At 41.4% G+C, this 20,393-nt stretch overlaps 1 protein-coding gene across 1 annotated transcript in view; it reads left to right on the top strand.

Moving 5' to 3' along the window:
* nkd1 (NKD inhibitor of WNT signaling pathway 1) overlaps window positions 1-5,561 on the top strand; it is a 37,703-nt gene extending 32,142 nt beyond the window's left edge. Inside the window, exons 7-10 of the mRNA XM_037697579.1 lie at window positions 1,761-1,908; window positions 2,757-2,838; window positions 3,094-3,221; window positions 3,914-5,561. Coding sequence (XP_037553507.1) covers window positions 1,761-1,908; window positions 2,757-2,838; window positions 3,094-3,221; window positions 3,914-4,443 — 888 coding nt within the window. The 3' untranslated portion in view covers window positions 4,444-5,561. The remainder of the gene's footprint in view (window positions 1-1,760; window positions 1,909-2,756; window positions 2,839-3,093; window positions 3,222-3,913) is intronic.
* The last annotated feature ends 14,832 nt before the right edge of the window (window positions 5,562-20,393 follow it).

Genomic DNA, 20,393 nt, shown 5'->3' with positions numbered 1-20,393 from the left:
TGAAAGTAACGGGACACAGTGTGAAAGTAACGGGACACAGTATGAAAGTAACGGGACACAGTGTGAAAGTAACGGGACACATTGTGAAAGATACGGGACACATTGTGAAAGTAGCGAGAAACAGTGTGAAAGTAACGAGACAGTATGAAAGTAATGGGACACAGTGTGAAAGTATATATACACATATTTACATATATATAATGGCATTTTAAACCCTTCCCACGCTCTCGCAATATTCTAAACAATGTTTCTAAACTCTAAACGCTCTAAAAGAGCATAGAATGTCATGATTTCCCGCTCACTGCCTCTGCTGCTCTCAGCCACCTGAAAGCATTCTTGGCCACGCCCACTTATCTCTCTGCAAGGACATCAGCTGATCAGCTGTAGCAGGAAGCTGTTTCTTAAGCTGTGGGCCGCACAAAGGTGCAGCAGATGCTAAATCTTTGACTCCTTGAAAATTCCATGCTGATTGTGCGGCTCATCCATCAATCAACCAGTTGTGTGTCATGTCCAATCTTATTTTGAAAAACCATGATAGAGCGGGTCTGTGAAAAATAAACCATGAAGTAGTGAGTGACTACTGTACTCTCTGTCACCTGCAGATCAAAACTTAATATGCAAAGACACCGATTAACACATTAACAGCTGGAATAACATCATTTTGTCTCATTCGTTTCATGCACTTACGTTTTCTAATCCTTGTATTTTCTCTTAAGTTGTGCAATATTTTTACTTTAATCTCTTCATCTAAGCCATTCCACAAAATCACTCCACAAATGCTTTTAATAGTGCTGTAAATTACATTTGCTTTGAATTACATTTTCCTCTCAGTTCGTACCTTCCCTCTCTATTCTTAAAAAAGTTTTGAATATTGTTTGGAAGCATATTATTTTTAGTTTTGAACATCACCTGTGCAGTTTTAAATTTGACTAAATCCATAAATTTCATAAGCTATGATATTTGCGTTGTACCTCGGTGCAATTCCAATAAAGTTTACTCTGATTCTGAAAAAATAAAAAGTTGATTGGTGTGTTCACGATACCAAACATTGTGAAACAACCTTATTGCTCTTTTTTGTATTATGCATATTTTTTGTAAATAACTTTTGTTTATATTACCCCAAACTTCAACACAATAATCTAAATAAATATGCCAGTAACTGAGTGTAATAAAGAGTGTGCAGAGATTTAATGTTCAAGATATGGATTGTTTTTCCCAATTTATTTATTTTATTAACCTTTATTTAATCAGGTAAATCCCACTGAGATCACAAATCTCTTTTGCACGGGAGGCCTGGGCCTGAAGGCAGCCTGACACATGTTTTAGGTCTGTGGGAGGAAACAGGAGTTCCCGGAGAAAACCCACGCAAGCACGAGAAGAAAATGCAAACCCCACACAGAAAGACCCCAGGTCCAACTGGGGATTGAACCCAGGACCTTCTTGCTGTGAGGCAACAGTGCTAACCACTGAGCCGTTGTGCTGTCTATCCCTATGGTTTTAGACATCTTATAGTTAATATGGGATTTCCAACAAAATTGTGGTCCAAAATTACACCCAGAAATGTATCTTCAAACTCTCGATATCAATTAATACATAATTTATCTCCATTTTAACATTTGTATCAATATTAAAATTTACAATGAAGATATATTTGGTTTTAGATAAATTTCAAGATAATTTGTATCAAACCAACATTTAGGTTTATCCATTTAAATGACTAATTTATATCTAAAAGCTAATATTTAACCTCTCTGCTGCAGGACATCACCAGCCTGCTCCACACCATCTACGAGGTTGTCGACGCCTCCGTCAACCATTCTTCCGGCAGCAGTAAGACGCTGCGGGTCAAGCTCTCCGTGGCGCCTGACTCCAGCCAGCAGTGGAGGAGTTGTGCGCAGGGTGCGACAGGTAAAGCTCGCGTTAACGCGGTGGGCGGCGGCGGCGGAGAAAAGAGGGCATTCTGAGCTTCCCTCTGTGTCGCCTGCTGTCAGCTCACTCAGAGACGTGTTTGTTGTCGCGCAGAAAGGCGGCCGCTTCAGGCCTGTCAGAGCTTTGTTCCTCGTAGTCCCCGTGTCGCTCCATCCCTCCCACTCAATGGGGTTCATTTTTAATGATTGGAGGGGGTGGGGGTGACTGAGCCAAGAGAGGAGCCCCCCTCCCTCCCTCACTGCCATCAAACGGTCTAAAAGAAACCTTAAAAGATGAGCCAAGTCCTTTTGATAACCACAGCCATTTTTCTTTTCTCCACTGTTCCCTTTTCTTCCTCTCTTCTCCCCCTCTCTTTGTCCTCTTTTCTCAGAGCTGCCGGGAAAATATAACAGTGTTCAACTTCACTTTTCTCACTGACGTCTTGGTAAACAAGTAGTCATCGGGAAAAAAAGCTCAAAAAGTATATATTCCTATGTGTTTGTGTCCTATTGTTTTGGCTATAAATATCTATCGAGAGATTCAGAGCGAGCTTTGAACATACTGCCTTCATGCTAATTTCAAATTGCATCACATCCCAATAAAACTATTTCTGAAGCCCACTTTTTTTTATTATTCTCCCGTTTTTTATAAGAAGATGGGAGTTGAAAATAGAATAAATGAAGCACTGTTGTTTTTCCTTGTCTAGAGATCTTCAAAGTGAAACCCGTTAAACAAAGGTTGCTTTCTTCTAAGTCTTATGTGACTGTTGTTGTGCATCTGTGTGTGCGTGTGGCTGCTTTGTGTTGCACTGTTTGATAATAGCCTTCTGTCTTTTTATGCATACACAGACGTGCCCCACTCCAGGGACAAAAACGACAAGTGCATCGACGACCCCAAGAGTGCAGACAAGAAGTCTCGAGCACTCCTAAGGTCAACCCAACACATTTCTAACCTTGTGGTGCTTGCAGTGTGCTCATAGAGAAATAATTTGTTTTAATGGCACCAGTTCTACCTTCCACTTCTTACATCAACACAATATTCACTGGTAGTGGAAGCTGAAAACTGTAATTTTGCGTTGCTAATCTCAATGCTTTAACAATCGCTCTGCCTCTGGCTGAACACGAGCAACACTTGTTTATTTTCCTCAAACTGCCTCCTAATGAGAGGTGCCGCTCATGTCCGCAGGCGCCACCACAGTGACCACCACACCCAGCCTGGCTGCCAGCGCCACTGTGTGGATGAGAACCTGGAACGCAGGAACCACTACTTGGACCTGGCAGGCATTGAAAACTACACATCCCGCTTTGGAACCGGTGAGTGGACCGAGGCCAGGCAGGGGAGAGGAGAGGGAGGAAGGCAGGCCGTGGCTCTTTGAAGCTCCGTCCAGGGCCACTCATTACTGCGGCACCTGTTCAGAGCCGTTAGGTGGAACTACATGTTCCTCGCCAGAACAAACATCTGGGCTCAGGCAAGCACAATATATCAAGTGTTCAAGGCCAACCCTCATCAACAGAACGGGTTTTGTGACGTGAAATTTTAGTTTTAATAAGCTGCAGTCTTGATCCCCAGCTCAGAAATGACATGCAAATGTTTTGATTTTGGTAAGGAAGTGCTAACAGGGATCGGCTCTGAGACGTGTTGGGGTCATCTGCAGGGAAACAGACTCCTCAGAGCTTTGTTATAGCATTGGTGGCACCGTAAATTACATGCTACGCTTTGTCTTCAAAGTGGAGCCACGGCAGAGGGTGTTTTCAAAGGCACGTTGAGTTTAAGTAAAGTGTAAGATGTACAGTGTACATGACAGGGAGCTCAGGGGAAAAATGATACAAGGATGCAAAAAAGTTGTTGACTAACACAGCAAACAAAGCTGCTGGATGTGTTTTGATCACATGCTTTGCTCCCTTTTCACGGTTTACTTCGAACAGATGAGAAATATTCATGCTGAACACCCTTTTTTGTTCGCAGTTGTTTAAAGTGCACATCTGTGTCCGTGTCTTTATTTCAGCTCCAGCTGCAGAACCAGCTAAAGTGGAGACTCAGACCCGTTCGTCTAACCAGGCTCGTTCTCGCTCCCAAGAACCGGAAAATGTCCCCTCCCATTCCCACCACCGCCGTTTGCAGACAGTTGTGGACGCTACTGCTGCTCCAGACCCCAGCGGTCATCCCACCCGCCTCAAAGGCCAAGACTCAGGGAGGCATGGCATCCGTTCTCCGAAGACCCACAGTCGCACGCCTCCAGCGCAGATCAGTGGCCGGGTGATGAGGAGCCGAGGCGCTCCCCCTCCCCCAGCTCTTCCTAGTCAGATCCCCCCTCATCAGTCTGCGGCTCCCTACCGCAAACACAAACAGCGATCAAAAGAGAGCTACCGGGCCTTGGGCTCTCTTGTACCAGGTCCAGTGGTAGAAAAAGAGCAGGTGAGGGAGCTGCCCAGTGTGGTGCTTTACGAAGGTGGACTGGCTCAAGTAGTGCAGCGGCACGAGCATCACCATCATCACGAACACCACCACCACTACCATCACTTTTACCAGTCTTGAATTTCCATCTTGTCAGGGACAGCTCCGCTCTTCTGGAGTCCCACAGAGCCTGACTGGACCAGAAGACACTGACCGCAGGGAATGTCCTGATCAAACAATGTGCAGCTGGTCGTGCAGTGATGGACACAGGACATGAGGGAAAGGATTCGCTCCGTGCTGAAATGTTATGAACCAGTGTTATTACAGAGTTGGTCAGACATACGGAGGCTTGGGTACGCAGCAGGTCAGATCCAGGACCACAGTGCAGCAGAATGGGACTAAGAATCGGGATAAGGCCCAACAAGAAGAACAGTGGAACCCCTTCAAACCAGCACCACGACCCTTCCCAGACCACTATGCCAAATGGAGATGAAGGGAGAAGACTTAATTGTACTTAAAGATGAAAATATATGAAGGAATTTAAGTGAAAAGAGCAGGATGCAGTAAAGATTTGTATCCAAATGTACAACTCAGCGAGCGTAGCTAAAGTTCGACTGTTTGTATCCAAGTGTCACAACACTGGTGTCTGTTATAAACCACTTCAAGTACACTTATGGGTGCATGAGCATTTAAAGCAAGTTGACACATGGGTTTGTGAAGATAAAAATGTATGCCCACTAAACTGTTAAAGCAGAAACGGAAAGGAAAATGTCGAAGTGTAAGAATTCCCAAATCTGCTGCTACCTCTAATTTCATCCAAACTGTTGGGACGTTCATGAAGCGTTCTGAGGTTGTTTTCAAAATCACTTCGAGACATTGTGGAAAGGAGAAATCATGTTCTGCTCAGAAATGTGGAAAACCTACTTACATTTCTTAACTAATATTTGCTGTACATAAGGTATTTATATACTGGTCGATTTTATAAGCTTAACTGATAACGTGATATTCATGTATTTGCTATGAAAACTGTTTTCTTCACAGCTGCGTCTTTTTGTTATGACCACTAGGAGCATCAGCAGAATATGTATTACTCTGGTAGCGACTCCCCACTTTCATTCTCTCCGTTTAAAGTTCTCACTTTTACCGACTCTCAACAGTGCTTTGCAGTAGTTCTTATGGACGTTATTCATCAGTACACCTGCCAAAGCTGTTCTGTTTGTAGATAAAATAAAACTGAAGGTGCTCAGATCTGATAAACTTGCATACAATTAAACTGTTAGTGTACAACTAGACAGTGGGTTCCTTTTTTCTTTCTTTCTTCTTTTCTTTGTGCAGAGAAACTTTGCATACACATGTCCTGCAACATTTGTAAACACTTTTTTTAGGTTAGTGGTCTTCACGTCTCAGCAGCCTTGTTACCGTGGCTCACGATCAGCTGCTCCCACTGTTTCCATGACATCCTCCTGCCCCCCAGCTGTCAGCGGGTACTTCATGCCGCCGTGGGGCCTTGGTGCTCGGCCAACAGCGCTGTTTGTGACGCGCTCAGGCGAGGGCTTCCAGCTGTCTCATTCCTCTGGTGCCGGGTAACACAGAACTCGACCTGCAGTCTCCACTACACTCATAATTCCTCACTCACGTCTCCTGTCGCGCCAGCAGCGGGGACATTTGTCCGATTCTGTCAAGTCTTTTTGTTTTTCTCATTTGAAACGGAGTGAGCTCAAAGAGCTGCTGCTGTGAGAGTGTTCATGACTTTTATTCTTGGTAAGCTCGTATGCGCCTTTTTTCAGCACCTTCAACAATCCTGTCAGAATAAAAATTAAAAAAAGAAGAAAGAAAAGACTGGCCTTGTGTTGCTGCAGGTTTTTTGAGGATTTTAGTGTCCTGCTCAGAGGCAGTCCTTACAGATTGGGTGGATTGTACAAAGCAGAACAAGTGTTCAAACTGTTTCCTCTAATTGTGTGAGTGCTTATGAAACATTCTATTGTGATCCATTTTTTTCTGTATGTTTTTCAACATCTTTAACATTTTTGTGCTTCTTCTAACGTCTTTCTGCTAATTTCAGCTTGATATGGTCCTTTCAGCTTATTTCTGTTTCAGTTATTTCAGATAATTTTACTATTTAGTCGTTTTATGCTAAATTTTGCTTTTTCGGCTAATTCCACATTTTTCAAGGTTCAAGATTTTTTATTTGTCATACGCACCACATGTGGTACATGTGGTGGAACGAAATTGTGTACACAGGGTCCCAGTTACATCCAACAAAAGTATAAAATGTAAAAGAAAAACAGTACTAAGATCTAAGCTATGAACTCAGAAAAACGTTAACTAGAAATACACTAAGCACTAGTAGCACAGAAACAATACGCCGAACATGAGTCTGTGTGAGCAGATGAGCACGCACGAACACATCAACATAAAACGGATCAGCAGCTTCATGATGTGATATTTTTCACAGTGATTATTCTGGTTAGAGACTCATGAGTCTAACAGCCTCCGGGTAAAAGCTGTTCCTTAGTCTTGTGGTTTTGCACTTAATGCTCCTTAACCTCGTTCCTGAAGGGAGCGGGGCAAAAAGTGTGTGTGCTGGGTGAGTGGGGTCCTTCATGATGCAGGTGGCTCTCTTCCTGCATCTGGAGATGTAGATGTCTGTGATGGTGAGGAGGCTGACTCCAACAGACTTCTATGCAGCCTTCACCACACTCTGCAAAGTTTTTCTTTCTGCAGCTGTGCAGCCTCCATGCCACATGTTGATGCTGTCACATGCTCTCCACTGCTCACATGTAGAAGGAGGTGAAGACTGAGCTTCCCAGACCAGCTCGTCTCAGCTTTCTGAGGAAGTAGATTCTCGGATGAGCTTTCTTGATCAGGCTGGTGGTGTTGTTGCCCCAGCTGAGGTTGTCATTCAGGTGTGCACCCAAGTACTTGTAGCTGGAGACCACTCCCACTGCAGATTCTCTTATGTTCAGATGAGGTAAGCGTGTTTCTTCTTTCTGAAGTCCACGACCATCTCCTCCTCCTTCTTCACATTGATGTGAAGGTTCTTCCTGCAACAGCTCTCCAGGTGTTCCACCTCCTGCCTGTAGCTGGACTCATTGTTGTTTGTGATGCATCCCACCACCACTATATCATCTGCAAACTTTACAATATGACAGCCTGGATGGGTAGGTGCGCAGTCATACATGAGCAGAGTGAACAGGAGAGGTCTCAACACACATCCCTGAGGGGAGCCAGTGCTGAAGGTTATGGTGGAGGAGAAGTTGTGGATCCTCACTGACTGTGTTCAGTTTGTTAAGAAGTCTAGGACCCAGTTGCAAATTGTGGGGCTTAGTAGTGTGAGTAGTTTTGGCACTCGTTTCAACATTTTTCAGCCTAATTCAGCAAAAAATGTGCTCTCTCAACTGGCTTCTGGTAATTCAAGCTTCTTCCTGCTATTTTAGCTACTTTTCAGCTTTTTTGGGTGCTAATTTCAGCTTTTTCAGATAATTTCTACTGTTTTGTGCTAATTTCTACTTCTTTCAGCTTAATTGGGCAAAGATGTGATCTCTATATTTTCTTCTGCTACTTTAAGCTTGTTCTACCTTTTCAGTTAGCGTTTTAGCTGTTTTCAGATAAATTCAAGGTTTTTGATGTAATTTCTGCTACTTTCAGCCTAATTACGGTAACATCTTTATGCTAATTTCAGCTTTTTTTTCTGGTACTGAGCTTTTTCTGCATTTTCAGCTTCTATTTATCTGTTTTTACGTTAATTTTAGCGTTTTCAGCTAATTCCACATTTTTAGCTCATTTCAGCTTTTTCTGCTTCCTTCTGATTGTTTAAACGTCTTTTTGCATTTTCAGCTACTTTTAGCTAATTTCAACTTTTTTTTGTTGCCAATTTTTGTTCTCATTTCTGCTTATTTAAACCTAATTCAGCAAATACACGTTTGTTCGGCTTTCTTCTGCTAATTTAGGCTTTTTCTTCCAATTCAGCTACATGTCAGCATGTTTTTAGCTAATTCCAGCGGCCTTTCAGCAAGTTCTGAAACAAGAATTCACACTGCATTTTCGCAGGAAATGCAATTTGTCTAGTTTTATTTGTTTTAGACTTTTGCAGTCATGTGCAGGAATGTTGTCTCCCCCCCCAGCTTTCTGTCACAGATCACTCTGTAGCACCGGCGCCAGTCAGACAGGTATAGGAGAAAACGGCCCACAGTTCCAGATGCTGCGATTCATACCTCAGCTTCTTCACCTCACGAGACTTGTCCCACAACTCAAACACAACACAACTCTTTTACTTCTTCTTGTCAGTTCTTTCACCCCAGTTTTTTGATGCCAGTTTTTAAATGTGAGCCGTGTGGAAACGGTCATCTTGTTGTGTTGAAAGGAGACTTTTCATCCAGCGGGGTGGTCTGATTTGTCACGGCGAGGTGAGAGAATTTGGTTGAGGGAGACTCACGACTGCTTGGCAGTCCTTTAAACTCCTTTTACTCAGAGTTTAAGGAACACATAAATCACCTTGTCTTGTTTAATGCCTTTCCTCATGTTCAGACAAACTAGAAGCTTCAGAAGTATTTAATCGAGGGCATCATTTGTTCAGGGTTCACAGCAGTTATTTCTAAATGCTATACAAACTGGCTTTTATGGATCAAAACATTTAAAAGTGTTCTCTAAAACTTATTCTCCTTCTTACTGCTGGCATAGTGACTTTTATTCCCATTTTTGTTCAGGCAAATAATGTGTGCACCTATAGTCAAATTTTTATAAATGCTCCATCCTCTTCTACTGTAAAAACATTCAATCACTTCATGTTGTTCTAGTATCCTTCACTAATTTATCTGTATGGTCCATGTATCAACATTTGTTTAAATCCTGTGTAAATGGTGGACTGTAGAAATGTTGGACCAGCATCATATAGAAAGATTATAGGCCTAATTTATAATTAACTGTAGTTTAATCATTTCCACAAGATTACTCAGTATGGAGAAGAATTATCTGTTTTACCTCGGACTTCCACTCATTACATTTCTTGTAAACTTGTTTAACTCATCCTCCGCCTTCCCTCCATCATATTCTAATGTGTTTTTCCTTCTTCTTTTGTTTCATGACTTTGTTTAGTTTATATTCAATTTAATTTTGTTATTTATTGAATAGCAGATCTTTTGCCAAGGGGAATTCCCTTTTATTAAAATATACTCCTGTACCTTATAAACTGGCTGGCTCCTGTAAATTATTATTTGTGCTGATGTTGCACATAACTTATATCACTGCCAACATTTTTGCAGAAAAGTGGCATCAAAGGTAGGTGACAACCACATTAAATTCAATTTCGAGATGGAAATTCCTTATGCAGGTACTTTCTGTTGTCTACTTTGTGATTTCTAACAGGCTGTTGAAGAAGATGTCCAGTTACATCTAGTCTTTCCACTTTGCTTCAACCAGTCATGGGAGGCTCCTGAAACTGTCTGACAACAGCCAGCTTCTCACCGCGTCACGCTCTCAACATAAATACACACTTTCATCTGCAGCTTAGCAGCTTATCTCTGGCCGTGGAAACCACAGAGAGTCTGCCTCTTGGCAATGTGATACGGCTACCTCTCACAGTTATTTGTGAAAGCAAGCTAGTGTAACCAGGCTGCTACTGAAACTCACGTTACCAAAGTTTTTCTCGCCAGTATAATACATATCTCAGCTTTAAACTGAAAAATGTGCTGCTTTAAAAGTCCTTTGATTTCTGCAGGTTTTGTTCGTTTTAGTACTTTAACGCAGCCACTAAAATAAAAACATAGCTTAAAAGCAAAGCTTTCCTTGAAGGATGGCCTTTTATACCAGAGTATTAAGACTAAGACGGTCTTAAGTTGAGAAATGATGGAGTTGTAGACATTTTAGTCAAACTTTTAGCTCAATATTTGTAAAAGTGACTGGGTTATAGCCATTTGTGTGATTTCTGATGTTGATTAGCTTTGGTGTCCATCTTGAATTGGGTGGACTCCAACAGTTAATCTGTTATAAATGTACATTCAGTGATTAATTTCTGCGTTTTATTGAAATTTGTCCTGCAGTTCTTGAAATATTTTGGTAATGCACACACCACCCACACACACACGCAGAAATGGGAGAAGACAGAGGGCAGTAATGGATCAGTGGGGGGGGGGGGGGGGGGGGGGATATGGGACACAGGTTCTCAACTTGGTAATATTATGAACGTGATGTGCAAAAAACTCAAACTCATTAGTCACACCACCACAACTTGACAGCAGAAAATGTCAAATGCATTGTTTCAGCTGTCCTAAATGTGGGCAGCTGTGAAAATATTTAGGCATGTTTTCCACTACAGAAAAAAAAGCAGCACACGTTTATTTTTATATGAATCAATTTATGTCATATTAATCCCCCCCCCAAAAAATAAATAAATAAATAAATAACATCTGTTACACACATCCTGTGTAATGTAATGCAAAAAAAGCTTTTTATTTATTGTAACCCAAATTCTCATCACTTGAGCAAAATTATAGTGACAGATTTTTTGTGACTTTTTCCTTTTGTATTTGTTAAACAATATCAAAGTAAGAGAACAAAGCAACAAACAAAGGAAAAAAAAAACATCCATCCATTATCTTTTACCTGTTTCTTCATTTTCGGGTTGCGAGGGTCACTGGTGCCCATGTCCAGCCATCACTGTGCGAGAGGTGGGGGACACCCTGAACAGGTAAGGAAAAAGACTGTTATGAAATTAAATAATAATAATTAATTGATTAACAAAAGATCACCTGTATGATCTACTCAAATGATGTTATTTGTCCAGTTGTGCTAAATATGGCACAGTGTAAATTATTTTTAATATAAAAGTCAAAATGACAATTATTAACCATTGTTTAACATCTCCTCCACACTGAGAGGAGCCAGTTGAGATGGTTCGGGCATCTGGTAAGGATGCTCCCTGAACGCCTCTCTAGGGAGGTGCTTCAGGCTTGTCCGACTGGGTGGAGACCCCAGGGAAGACCCAGGACACGCTGGAGAGACTGTCTCTCAGTTGACCTGGGAACACCTTGGAGTCCTCGCAGAAGAGCTGGAAGAGGTGGCTGTGGGACGAGATGCTTGGGCCTCCCTGCTCAAGTTGCTGCCTCCATGACCCGACTTCAGAACAAGCGGAAGATGATGGATAGATGTTTAACATCAGTTGTAAATATAACAGTGAATAGTGTTCATTTATTTATTTTATTTGTACTTTTTTTCCCCCTTCTTTGTACAGCATTTGTATGGTAAACCTTTTATATGTGTGTGTGTGTGTGTGTGTGTGTGTGTGTATGCTGTTGTATTGTTGTTAGGAGTTACAGGTTACAGAGAATTATCATTTTGGAGAAAAATAAATCTGTGCTACGAATAATAAAAAAACAAAAAAACAAAACAATGATTTTGACTTAAATGCACTGAAATGAGATGCTGCCCTAATACACGCTCTGTGCTTTGTTTCCAGCAGATATGCAGGGAGCTTTGAAGTGTGGATTGGCACAGCAGGGTGCTGGCTTCTGTAAAGGAAGGATGCAAAACACTAAAGGATGAGAGAGACATGAGGTACTCCATTACCAGTACAGGACTGAAGAGGGTTTAAAAAAAATGCAAATCCAATGATAGCGTACATCTGTTTCAGTGAATTTGTGAGCTTTGAATTTTTTTTTTCCGTGCAGGATAAGTAGCTTTTTTTCTTACAGAATCTTAGAACTTCAAAGCAGATTTGCTTAGGATAATGCAAATGATCAGAATATGCTGGTTCCTGCCCACTCAAGAACATGAAAAGAAAGAGCGAAACGAGCAAATTAAAACTAATTGCTGTGGCTGACTTTCATGTGTGGAAAGAAGGGCAAAAATTAAAAAAATTCAATTATTGTCAAGTTTATTTGATTAGGAAATAAGCTGACAAAGTGTTAAAGTTCTCTGTTTTTGACCCAATCTCTGGTCATAATAAATGTCACTTCAAACTGTTGAATGACTGTTCCCCATCTGATGAAATTATAATTAACAGGATTAAATTCAGCCTGTAAATGCTACGTGAGAAAGGCCGCTTTGTTCAACTTTGATGCTCTTGCCTTGTGGGTCAGTTATTTTCTGTTGCAGTACTTTGCTTTCAAATACAGTAGTTTAAACATTTATTCAAAAAACGAGTCTAGCAATCATTGATAGAATTTATACTTGCTTCTGCCTTGTTTACTCAAGTTTAAAACATAAATCTTAAATTAATTTATAGTATAGGTACATTGAAGAGATTCCCAGCTACTACCTCACCAAATGTTAACTCAGTGTTTAGCTGTGACAGCCATCTTAATCCTCTTATCATTAAAATCTGTCCAGTGGTTTTATTAAATATTTTGCTAACAGACAGAAAAATGAACACATAACAACTTGATTATTATTATTATTTTTTTTAAATGAGGACAATCAACATTTGCAACGTTACAAGCTAAAACACAGATAATTGGAGATGGATCTGGTATGTATGTAGCAACTTATAGTCAATCTGTCTGTTCAGACAGAATACCCTACTTTGTGGTTTTCAGACTTTCTGTCAGAAAAGCAAGAATATGTGTTGGCATTAAGACTTAATATTCAATCAAAATGGATGCAGAAGTCCCTCAGGGTGGTGTATGTGGCCCTTTGCTCTTTACAAGTTATGGATTCTCACAGACTGCAGCAATGTTCGCTCTAAGCTGCGTGCCTGCGCAATCGCGCACTGCTTGCACATTCTCTGCAAACACGAAAATCTATGCTGCACAGTTGCGAACTGGCCTCAAGGCCGGATTAACCATATGGGCAACTGGGCAAATGCCCAAGCAAAATATCTGGTTATCTCCCGCTTTATAATAAACTGTCAGCCCGAGCGCAGAGATCTCTTGTCTGTATGCAGTGCCTGATGCATGCAGGATGGAGGACGGAACCCCCCCCCACCACCACCCCCAGTCAAAACAGACCTGTGTCACGTGATTTGTGTAGCAACAATGGAAGTTTACAAAGAGGTAAAAAAAAAATTCAACCAATGAAATCACAGGCAAACTTTTATTCCAGCCAATCAGCATCTTCTGGTGCTTTGGCGCTCGTGTAAAGAAGCTAAGTAGCTACAAGCAACCTCCTTGGCTTCTTGCACTTTTTCAAGCTTTATACTGCATATTTCAGCGTATGCTGAGGAATAATATTTGGCTGTGTGGATTTATCACAGAAGTTTACAGTCGTACAATGACACACAAAAGCAGTAAGTAAGCTAATCCCACGACTTATAGGCATTTTTATTATGCTAAGTGTTAGCAAACAGTAGTGTTCCGTACTGAGATAAAGTTACAGTGGGGCAAAAAAGTATTTAGTCAGCCACTGATTGTGAAAGTTTTCCTACTTAGAAAGGTGAGAGAGGTCTGTAGTTTTCATCATAGGTGCACTTCAACTATGAGAGACAAAATGAAGAAAAAAAAATCCAGGAAATCACATTGTAGGATTTTAAAATAATTTATTTGCAATTTATAGTGGAAAATACGTATTTGGTCAATAATAAACGAGCAAGATTTCTGGCTCTCACAGACCAGTAACTTCTTCTTTAAGAAGCTCTTCTGTCCGCCACTTGTTACCTGTATTAATGGCACCTGTTTGACCTTGTTATCTGTATAAAAGACACTTGTCCACATCCTCAAACAGTCAGAGTCCAAATTCAGCAAGAACAAAGAGATGTCCAAGGCCACCAGGAAGAAAACTGTAGACCTGCACAGACTGGGAAGAGTGAATCTAAAGTAGGCAAGCAGGTTGGTGTGAATAAATCAACTGAGGGAGCAATTGTAAGAAAATGGAGACATACAAGACCATTGATAATCTCCCTTGATCTGGGGCCCCACGAAAGATCTCATCCTGTGGGGTCAAAACGATAATGAGAATGGTGCACAAATATCCCAGAACTACACGGCTGGATCTGATGAATGACCTGCAGAGAGCTGGGACCAAAGTAACAAAGGCTACCATCAGTAACACACTATGCCGAGAGGGACTCAAATTCTGCAGTGCCATGTGTGTCCCCCTGCTTAAGCCAGTACATGTCCAGGTCCATCTGAAGTTTGCTAGAGAGCATATGGATGATCCAGAAGAGGACTGAGAGAATATCATCTAGTTTGACGAAACTAAAATGGAACTTTTTGGTAAAAACTCAACTCGTCATCTTTGGAGGAAGAAGAATGCTGAGTTGCATCCCAAGAACACCATGCCTACTGTGAAGCATGGGGGGTGGAAACATTATGCTTTGGGGCTGTTTTTGTGCAAAGGGGACAGGCTGACTGATCCGTGTTAAGGGAAGAATGAACAGGGCCATGTTTCATGAGATTTTAAGCCAAAACCTCTTTCCATCAGTGAGGGCATTTTCATTCAACCTTTATTTAGACAGGTTAATCCCATTGAGCCTCAGAGACTCATTTACAAGAGAGACCTGATTTCTTAACAAAGAGTGATGACAGCAATGGATAACAACGACAACAATAGACAGTCAAAATCCTGATGCATGCTCAATAATCCAGGTAGAAAAATCTAAAACAGTAAAATCTGGTCCTCTGGACATTCAAAAAAGGAGACTGAGACTGACAATGTATTGAGACTGAGCTGAATACAGCACCTCAGACTGAGGAAGTCTTTCGGATGAAAGACGAAACGTTTCTACTTTTTTTTGTTGTTTTGCTGGGTTTTTTTTTTTTGAATGTCCAGAGGACCAGATTTAACTTCTTTAGAGACAGTCATAAAATAGGCATAGGCCTACAAATTTGCTTCTCTTCTTCTTCTTTTTTTGTTTACAAATCAAAACAAAATAGCAACCAAAAGGGCAATCAAGAGGAATAGTAGCAAAAAGCAGCTAGATTACAAGGCAATTTCGAAAACTAAAACCAGGAACATGGCTGCATTGTTTTTTTTGCCAGGAACTTAACAGATGTTTAAATTTACTTAGAGAGGTCAAGGTCAAGAGCTTCAGGTCTTTTTGCAAGATATTCCAGGAAACCGGAGCGGCGTAGGAGAAGGCCCTTTTGCCAAGTTCAGTCCTCACTGAGAGAACACTGAACTAGACATTGAAGATGGAACATGGCTGCGTCTTCCAGCATGACAATGATCCCAAACACACCGCTTGGGAGTTGAAAGTCTGTGTTGCCCAGCGACAGCCCCAAAACATCACTATTCTAGGGGAGATCTGCATGAGCAGCTTCAGATGTCATCAGCCCATTAAATGGCTGTTATTAGTTGTTATCATCCCCATATGTAGCGGTGAGACTGTCCCGCCTAACTCCTAGTATAACAACTAATAACAGCCATTTAATGGCTGATAACATTTGAAGCAATGTGTGTGTGCAAACCTGGTGAAGACTTAAGCCTCCAGTATACTCGCGCATACGTCAGTCCGCGGAGGTGCGCGTGTACCAGTTTAGAGTCAAAGCGGACACCCGCAGGGCATGTCCGAGCAAAGCTCAATTTTTAAGACTGCGTACACGTACTCGGTGTCACAAAATAAACTGCCCGGCGATGGACTGTTTTGTATGTGACACCAATGTATTAAATTTCCCTTCTTCATCCCTGATCTGGCCTTTTCTTTAGTTTTGTTTTTTTGCCAAAAGGCAAGTGATCTCTTCCTCCTCCGTTGACACCATGACTGAAATTCTGAGAAATGAAGGAATTTGTCACGAGCGAAATAAAATCATATCCAGCGTGGCTGCGGGAGGGTCTGGAGATTTTCTGGTGGGCTGGTCTGATGTGTGGCCTGCAGGGCCATCGCTCCCTGTATTTTTATTTTATTTGTTAGAACTTTTTATTAGCAACATAGAAACACAACTGCAGCTGGGGCTGCCAACTCTAGTTTTATTTTTTATTTTTTTTGCAACCTGTCAATCAATCCAGTAGGCGTGTAAGCAAATGACCAATCGGCAACCTCAATTTTTCCCGAAGGTAAATGCCTCTTTCCTGCGGAGCTGACTGCAGCTGCTCAGAGTGGACGCTTAAGTATGAAATTTGTACCCTCTGCGGATGGTGCACACAGTTTTCGCGCAGCTGACAGGACGAGCGAGTATACTGGAGCCTTTACAGGAAACGTTTGACCTCTATTATTGCCAACAAAGGTTATGTTATAAAGTATTGAATTGAACTTTTGTTATTGACAAAATACTTATTTTCCACCGTAATTTACAAATAAATTATTTAAAAATCCTACAATGTGATTTCCTGGATTATTATTATTATTTTTTTAACCTCATTTTGTCTCATAGTTGAAATGTACCTATGATGAAAATTACTGATTTTCAGGCACAACGAGACCTTGGTGTCTAGAGGTCCTCCCCCAGAAAAGTTTGAATAAAGTAGATGCCATTTCCTGCATTCTGGCATACAAAGGTTGTTAAACATCTATGTTTACTCTAACAAAGTTAAGTCAGGTCCTCTGGACGGTTTCTTCTTGTTGAAACGTTTTGCCTTTTATCTAAAAGACTTCTTTGGGATCCTAGGATCAGGTTCAAACCTTTGAACCACTTTGGCCAGGATGGCCTCAAACTAGTTTGAGAGTTTGAGCAGGCGGTGGGGGAGAGGGTGGACTACAGGAACCACCTGAGAACCCGCAAACTGGTTGATCCACTATGAGAAGGTGCTATTTATAAGACTGAGTTTGTTGCAACTCCTCAGACAGAAGAAGTCTTTTGCAAAAAGGACGAAACATTTCAACAAGAAGAATCCGTCCAGAGGACCTGACTTAACTTTGTTAGATTTTTCTACCTGGATATGTGTAGTAGATGAAGAGGGCACTCCTTGTTCTGAGTGACCTCTGACACAGCTTGATGTGTGTTTTTGTATGTTTTCATTCATCTTTGCTTTTTGTGACACTTTAGCTGCGCCATCACAACATGTTGACAGGAATGGTATTTTATTTGCTTTGCATATGGACTATTATCATGAGCCTATACTACCCAAATGGATTTTGTTTGCAACTGGCACCACCATCACAATTCTGCCAGAGGCTCACCTTGGCATTTTTTGTTGGAGCTCGGCTGTCTTTCACCGGAGCAGGTAAACGTACCGGTCCAAATCAAGAACATACCCCAGGAAATACATAGGGAGCATAAACAGAAAAGAACACGGAGGAAAAGAGGTTCCAGAGAGGAGGGATACAGAACAGACTTCAGAGGAGAGGCAGTCGGCTCCCTTTACCTGCAATAACCCTGTCAAATGTAAGATCGCTTTGGAACAAGAGCGAGGAACTTTCTACACTCATCCAACATGACACAGACTATTAATAAACAAGCCTTTTCTATTTTAGTGAGACTTGGCTGTCTGACGATGTAGAGTTTAGATGGCTTTAATGTCATTCGTGTTGACAGGGACGCAGAAACAACAAGGAAGTCGATTGGGGCGGGCTCTGCATAGCTGTCAACAGAAGATGGGCCAACAAAGTCCATGCTCAATAATCCAGGTATACAATCTAACAATTTTCAGTCAGGTCATCTGGACAGTTTCTTTTTTTGTGCTGAAACGTTTCACCTTCCATCCAGAAGGCTTCATCAGTCAAGGAAACACACAACACAAAACTGATTCTTCCCCCATCAGCTTACTCCAAAGTAGAACAAACCAGTTATGTTGGAGCTAAGATGATCTTTTTTGGCACACTCCCTCCTCCGGTGATGGCACTCTCCCTCGTCGACAGTCGAGGATGAGTCGAGGAGAAGATGGGCCACTAACTTTTCTGTAAGAGAGAAAGAAAGCTGTGAACACTATGAACTTCTGACTGTGTCGTTCAGACCACACTACCTACCTCGGGAGTTCTCTCAAATAACAGTTATTTTAGTGTACGTGCCAAGACCCGATTTTAATCTGGCTGCAGAAAAAATAGCAGACAGTTTTAACAGAGCTGCTGATCGCAGAGAAGAACAACCTGTGTTTTTATTGGGTGATTTTAACAGATGTGACATCACCAAATATATGCCCATTTTAGAACAATATGTCAATATTCCAACTAGACAGCAAAATATACTGGCCTTGTGCTTTGGTAACATCCCAAATGCATATGCAGTAAAATCATGTCCACCTCTTGGTTGTTCTGACCATAACGTTATACTATTGCTACCAAAATATCGGTCCAAACTTGAACTGGAGCAACACCTCTCAAAATACGTTAAAATCTGGAACCATGAAGCCGCTGAAACATTGAGAGGCTGTTTTGAATCAACAGACTGGAACTTGTTCTTTCATGATTGCAGTGATGATCTTGATGTTTTAACAGATTTGATAACTTCTTATATTCTGTTTTGTGAGGACAGCGTCACTCCCACCAAACAGATAATCGATCCAGACAATAAAAAGTAGATATCTAAGGACATGAAAACCTGCTAGAAGAAGGTTTTCTTAAAAGGAGATATGCAACAGGTGAAGGAATTGCAAAATAAGTTTAACGCAAAGGCAAAGATAGCAAAAATAAAATATAAGAATTAAATAGAAAGAAAGTTGACTTCAGGAAACCCAAAGGACGCATGATGGGGTTTAAATACCATGATGGGCAGTCTCCAAGCCCACATCAGTAGACTGCCTGGACCCAACCTCCTTTGCAGAACAACTTGACAAATACTTCACCAGATTCAACAGCAGTTCCACTCCAACCAGCTGGATCTCACAAATTACCAACACCGCTCTCGAAAACATTATTATTGATGAACGGATCATCTCTTCCATCCTGCATCAAGTTAACCCATGCAAGGCCCCTGGTCCTGACAGGCTCTGAGATAGAGTGCTGAAGGAGTGCTCCACACAGCTAACTGGGACCCTTACTAAACTGTTCCAGGATTCTGGTTGTGTCCCCAATCAATGGAGAGAATCTCACATTGTTCCAATTCTTGTTCCCCAAGAAGACACATGCCAAAGACCTAAAGGATTACAGACCAGTAGCATTAACATCAGTTTTGAGCAAATGTATGGAGAGAGTGTTGTGTGAGCAGGTGACTGAGGTGGTTGACCAACTGGATCCATTACAATTTGCTTGCAAACCAAGAAGTGGTGTGGAGGATGTAAGTGTTACACTTTTGGGCATGGTCGCAAAATATCTAGACTCTGTCCACCCTCACACTAGGATTTTGTTCATGGACTTATCTTCTGCCTTCAACACTGAGTATTAATAAGCTGCTGCAATATCTGTCAGATCTTCACGTTCATTGAAGCTTGATTTTCATGGATTCAGTGTTTTTTATTGGACAGATGAAAACAAGTGTTTTTAAATGGTTTTAAGTCAAACAAAATGATCGTAAACACTGGAGAATGTGTTATCTCCTATTCTCGTCTCTATTTACACAAACTATTTCATGCAACAGTGAAGGAATGGCCCTTTTTAAATATGCAGATGACATGGCTCTGGTGGTGCACCTGACCAGACCTGATGCTCTGTCCGTCTATGAACAGACAGTCCACGGTCTCCTCATGACATTTTCACTCAACTCACTGGAGCTGAACATTTCAGAAACTAAGGAACTATGCTGCAGGGGTTGAGCCCAAACACCAGAATCTTTGTTTAAATCACTGAATCCACGAACAGCGGGTGGAGAAGGTGGATGCTTTAAGTACCTTGGCACAAAGATAGACACAAACGTATTTCTCACAGCACACTGACTCAATTTATAAGAAGGCCCAACAACATCTTTACCTGCTGAGGAAACTAAAGACCTTTCATGTCAGCAGGAACACTCTAACCTTGATTTACAAGTCTCTGATCTAGTCCATTTTAACTTTTAATATTTCATCCTGGTTTAACCTCATCATTGTAAAACAGAAAGCCAAATTAAACAGAATAATGTAACTATTGAGTACAGTAACTGGCTCACCTCAATGCCACCATCAGACATCTACAGCCACTCGGTGACCAAGAATGCCACCCTGATCACCAAGGACCCCTCACACCCACTACACAACTGCTTCCAGATGCTTCAATCAAACAGGCGTTACCAAGTCCCACTGGCCAGGAAGAATATTTATAAGAAATCATTGGTACATCTGCAATAATGTTCTTAAACAAAGCTAAATAGACACATCTTAATGGTGATAATGTGTTTTTTGGTTCTTGTGTATGTATGATGAATGTAGAGTGT

The sequence above is a fragment of the Nematolebias whitei genome, chromosome 2 (genome assembly GCF_014905685.2).
Source record: "Nematolebias whitei isolate Nwh7 chromosome 2, NemWhi1, whole genome shotgun sequence".
Classification (NCBI taxonomy): domain Eukaryota; kingdom Metazoa; phylum Chordata; class Actinopteri; order Cyprinodontiformes; family Rivulidae; genus Nematolebias; species Nematolebias whitei.
The sequence above is the reverse complement of the archived record's forward strand: the minus strand, read 5'-3'. Positions and strand labels throughout refer to the sequence as shown.